At 59.0% G+C, this 4,649-nt stretch overlaps 1 protein-coding gene across 1 annotated transcript in view; it reads right to left on the bottom strand.

Annotated features, from left to right (window-relative positions):
* LOC106821606 (unconventional myosin-IXa-like) overlaps window positions 1-4,649 on the bottom strand; it is a 23,290-nt gene that overhangs the window by 3,024 nt on the left and 15,617 nt on the right. Inside the window, exons 8-13 of the mRNA XM_014826489.1 lie at window positions 4,619-4,649; window positions 4,083-4,215; window positions 3,366-3,498; window positions 2,745-2,915; window positions 1,058-1,930; window positions 646-702 (exon numbers count right to left, since the gene is read on the bottom strand). The exon at window positions 4,619-4,649 is cut by the window's right edge and continues 237 nt beyond it. Coding sequence (XP_014681975.1) covers window positions 646-702; window positions 1,058-1,930; window positions 2,745-2,915; window positions 3,366-3,498; window positions 4,083-4,215; window positions 4,619-4,649 — 1,398 coding nt within the window. The remainder of the gene's footprint in view (window positions 1-645; window positions 703-1,057; window positions 1,931-2,744; window positions 2,916-3,365; window positions 3,499-4,082; window positions 4,216-4,618) is intronic.

Raw genomic sequence — 4,649 nt, 5'->3', positions numbered from 1 at the left:
CCTCGTTCGCAGTGGCGTCTCCCTCTCTTTTTCTGCTATACATCAATCTTGTTTTCGCCTCTCTCCTCCACCTCCACCGTTTGCGCCTTCTAACCTCTCCTCTGTCACTGAACAACTCACTCTCCTAACTCTCTCTCTACATCTTGTATCTCTGTGCTCTCTCTCTCGGCCTCGCTCGCCCTCTCTTCTCGCACTCTCCCTCTTCTCTCTCTTCTCGCTTTTCTCTCTCTTTTTCTCTCTCTCTCTCCTCTTCTTTCTCTCTCTTTCTCTACTTCGCATCTCTCTCTCTTTCTCTCTCTTCTCTCTCCGGCTCTTCTTCTTTTCCTGCTCTCTTTTTCTCTCTCTGCTCTTCTTTACATACTAACACCACCTCTCTCACGCTCTCTCTATCTCCCTCGCTCTCTCGCTCCCTCTCTCACTCCCTCTCTCTACCTGTCTATAGGTACGGACTAGATCTTCATGCGTGAGAGTGTGAAGTCGACCATCGACCGCATTGCTGCATCAGTGCATCATCCGACACGTGCCCCGCAGCATCCAGCGATGTGGTGCGCCATCCTGCAGCGTGCGCTCCTACGCGACGATGCGCTCGGCGCGGCGCTCATCCAGGGCCGTCGTTGCGCGCCACCTGCGCGACGCGCCACGTACTCGGCGCGGGATGCTGCAGACGTGGTGCGGCGGCGCCTCGCGACGCGAGGGTACCAGCTGCAGCGCAACGCCGACGGTGACGATACAGAGCGCGTGGCGCGGCTACAGGCGCGGCGTCGTCTACGCTCCGTCGATCCGCGGCGCGAGGCGGAAGCGGAGAGTCGCCGCGGAGACGAGCAGCCGAGAGGCTGACGCGCACACGGTTGCCGCGGAGACGAGCAGCCGAGAGGCTGACGCGCACACGCCGTTTGCCCGCGGAGACGGCGGTCGCAGCCTGACGCGATCACCGTGGAGATGCGCGACACGTCGCCGTTCCGCCGTGACGACGGCAAGCGACAGCACGTGCAAGCAGCGAGGACCGCGCGCAATGCGGGGCGCGCGCGGCGCAGGCGGCGCGGGAGAGCGTCCCCACCGTTCAGCCGCTGCGGACGAGTGCACGGAGGAACCTGCGTGGCGGATGCGGGGCGAGCAACGGCAGGCCGCGGGGCGACCGAGCCGCGCAGCACGATTGACTTGGTGCTTATCAGCATGCCGGACCCCCCTGCGCCGCCGCCGGCCGCCGAAAAGTACGCTCCCCCGCATCGACGAGCCGGGGCGCCGCCGCGGCAGCACGGCCCCGCGGCGTCGTCGCCCGCCGCCCGCGTGTCGCCCGCCGCCGGCCCCAGCAAGGAGAGAGCTGTCGCCAGAGTGACGGAAGCGGCTGCTGACGCAAGACACGAGCCAGGTAGGACCTGCTCCGGTGACGCAGCAAACCCCGGCAACGGACCCGGACTCCGGAGGACAGGCACGCGGATCCTTCGAGACGACGCCGACGACGCGGAGCCGGGCACGGCCAGGCGGCGCGGCGGCGGACGGGCACGTCGCGCGGCGGAGGCGACGAGCGCGCGGTCGCAAGTCGCGACAGCGCGGAGCGATCGTCGACGACGAACGCCGTGGCCGCGCGCGGCGACTCGCGAAGGGACACTAATGAAGTCCACCGTTCTCGCTCGCGGTGCGCGACCGAGCGACGGAGGCAGGCGTACGTCGCGCGATCGTACGCGGAGGGCCAAGCCGGCGGTGGCCGGACCACGCATCGAGCTCTCCGCCGAGAAAACTATGTGTGATGTGCCGAGCCAGTTCTGTGGCTCGAGGCGGGGTCGCCCGGCTCGCTTGCCGCCGGCGATGATCGCCATCAGGAGCCGGCAGCGCGGGAGATGCACAAGCGCGATCGCCGCGGAAGGCTGGAGTACGCGGACCGGCGCCGCTGGCAACGCCGGCGAAGCCGCGAAGTCGCACCAGGGGGCTGCTGCACGGGGCTGTCTCGATGAAGCAGAACATCCCGCCCAGGGTGGTTTGGCCGCTCCGCGAAGCCGAAGCCACGAGAGGCCCCACCGCCGACGCGTGACACGGACGATTCGCAGCGGGACGACGGCGGTGGCAGACGCGGCGTCGCCGCCAGAGCGGGCGCGCCACCACTATCTGCACCCGGGCGACGCGATGGCGCACCGGCTGAAGGCGACGAAGGCTCGCTCGCGGCGACACGTGCGCCGCCCTGTCGGGCGAGCTCCGTCGCCGCCGGCCAGCAAGGCATACAAGTGCGCCGCCTGCAAGGACGTCTACCATGCCCCTGCACGCCCGTTGCCCCCTGCCGCAAACACGCGCGGGACAGTGGCGCCCCCCGGGAGAAACCCGCCGCCGCGCCGAGCGAGAGAGAGAGTGAAAGAGAGAGAGGGAGAGAGAGAGAGAGAGAGGGAGAGCGAGAGAGAGAGAGAGTTAGGAAGTGAGTTGTTAGTGACAGAGAGAGTTAGGAAGCCGAAGGGTGGAGGAGAAGGGAAAACAAGATTGATGTAGAGAGAAAGAGAGGGAGAGAAAATGGAGAGGGATACACCGATAGAGACTGCAGGAGAGAGCCAGAGAGAGAGAGGGAGGGGAGGGAGAGAGAGAGGGAGGGAAGGAGGAAGGGAGTGGTAGAGAGATAGAGACTGCGGGAGAGAGAGAGAGAGGGAGGAGGGAGGGAAGGAGGAGAGGAGTGTAGGAAGCGATGGTACCACGCACATTTCAACCACCACATGAAACCCAGTCTCGCGACAGACCCCACCGCCGCCACCACGCTAACTCACCTAGCTGGCAGTTGACGCTCCCCAGTCCCAGGCCCTGGAACAGATTCTGCACGTCCTTGCGGGAGCTGAGCAGTCCCCTGGGAAGCAGGATGCGGTAGTGCTGGATGAACTCATCGAAGGTGAGACGGATGTTGTAGCCCGCGCGTCGGATCCTCACAGTCTCCAGCATGCCTAACGACGAAGGAGACATCCTCGTTAGACCTCGTTAGCAGTCATCCTCGTTAGTCGTAACCCCTCCCACCTCTAGTCACGCCCCGTGTATTACTATTGTACTACTACCTTGTACTATTCGCCACATGTTCTTCCTACCTTCTCTACCCTCACTTCCTCTGATAATCACCTTTCATTACTATTGCTCGCAACCTGTTCTCTTTCAACCCCGGCTAGTCTCACTTCCTTCAATCATCCCCTTACGTTACTCTTGTTCACTACCTGTTCTCTTTCTACCCTGGCTACCCTCACTAGTCGCTACCTCTAATCACCCATTTTCTCCGTTACACACCAACCCCCTACCTCAGCCCAGACATAGCCATGCCCGCGCCACACCCACATCGCAGCCACGCCTGCTGCCACACCCACACACCACGCCCACGCCCGTGCCACGCCCACGCCGGTGCTCACCAGTGTATCGGAGCTGTCTGAGAACGACGTCGTCTACGAACTCGCACGGCGCCTTGTCCATGTTGGAGCGGATGCATCGCACGAAGAACGGGTTCGCTCTGTTCAACGTCTCCATCAGCTGACTCAACGACGACTAAAGCATCGACGACGCAACAATAGAACAGCGTAAACGACGACGCAACAATAGAACAGCGTAAACGACGACGCAACAATAGAACAGCGTAAACGACGATGTTACGAAATAGTAGCAATAATAGTTATAATATAATTAATATGATAGTTTATTGATCACAAATAACCAAGGCAACAAAAACAGAAAAAACAGCAACAACAAGAAGAGCAGCGGCAGCAACTATCGAGTGAAACCACAATGTGATAATTTGCTCTTGAAATAGAAGCAAAACGAAAGGCAACAACGACAGTATTAACAAACAATAACAATTGTTATAATAATTATATATTATTATATCAAGAATTGTAAAGTAAAATATACAAAAATATCATAATAATGACGAAAATTTAGCAACGACATTAATGCCAATACAACAACCACCCATCCAAAAAATTCCTACAAAATATAATTATAATCACACAACCACCAACAGAAATCTCTGCTCACGTTCACAAACAATCTCGCGAGAAACGACGACGAATACCGCCAGCCAATCATCAACGTAGAAGGAAGCTCACAGAGGAGCCGAAAACAAGAGAGCGTACCTGAAACTGCGAACAGACGGTCTGCGGCTTCTTCTTCGACTTGTACGTGCCGTAAGCCGCGATGATCTTCACTGCCTTCATGTCCCGCATGCCCTTGCTGTCCTTACGACTCGCCTTGTGTCGCTGTATGATCCTGTATGAGCAGACGAAGCGTCAGCGCACAGGCGGGAGGGGGGAGGCACGCGGGGAAGGAAGCGGAGGGAGGGAGGCACGCGGGGAAGGAAGCGGAGGGGGGCATGGGGATGGAGGAAGGGGAGAAGGATGAGGATGCGACTGTGGACAGGACGACGACGACAAGAGGACATGCTTTATTACATTAGCTACATTACATCACTAGCCATTGCCTGAACCTGCAACACGATGACGTTTACGCTTCAAAAGCCAACAACGACAAGAGAGCATGCTTCCTCATACTCGCTAGCCATTCCGAACCCAGAAAAATGCAACATTTACAAGCCGAATGCCGACGATGACAAGAGGGCATGCTTATATATGCATATATGCAATATATAGACAAGAGAGCGTGCTCGCGGTACCTGTTGGCCCTCTCAAACACCTCCCTGTTGT

Source organism: Priapulus caudatus, unplaced genomic scaffold (assembly GCF_000485595.1).
Source record: "Priapulus caudatus unplaced genomic scaffold, Priapulus_caudatus-5.0.1 Scaffold79, whole genome shotgun sequence".
In the NCBI taxonomy this organism is placed as follows: Eukaryota; Metazoa; Priapulida; class Priapulimorpha; order Priapulimorphida; family Priapulidae; genus Priapulus; species Priapulus caudatus.
This window is presented reverse-complemented; position numbering and strand designations above follow the sequence as displayed.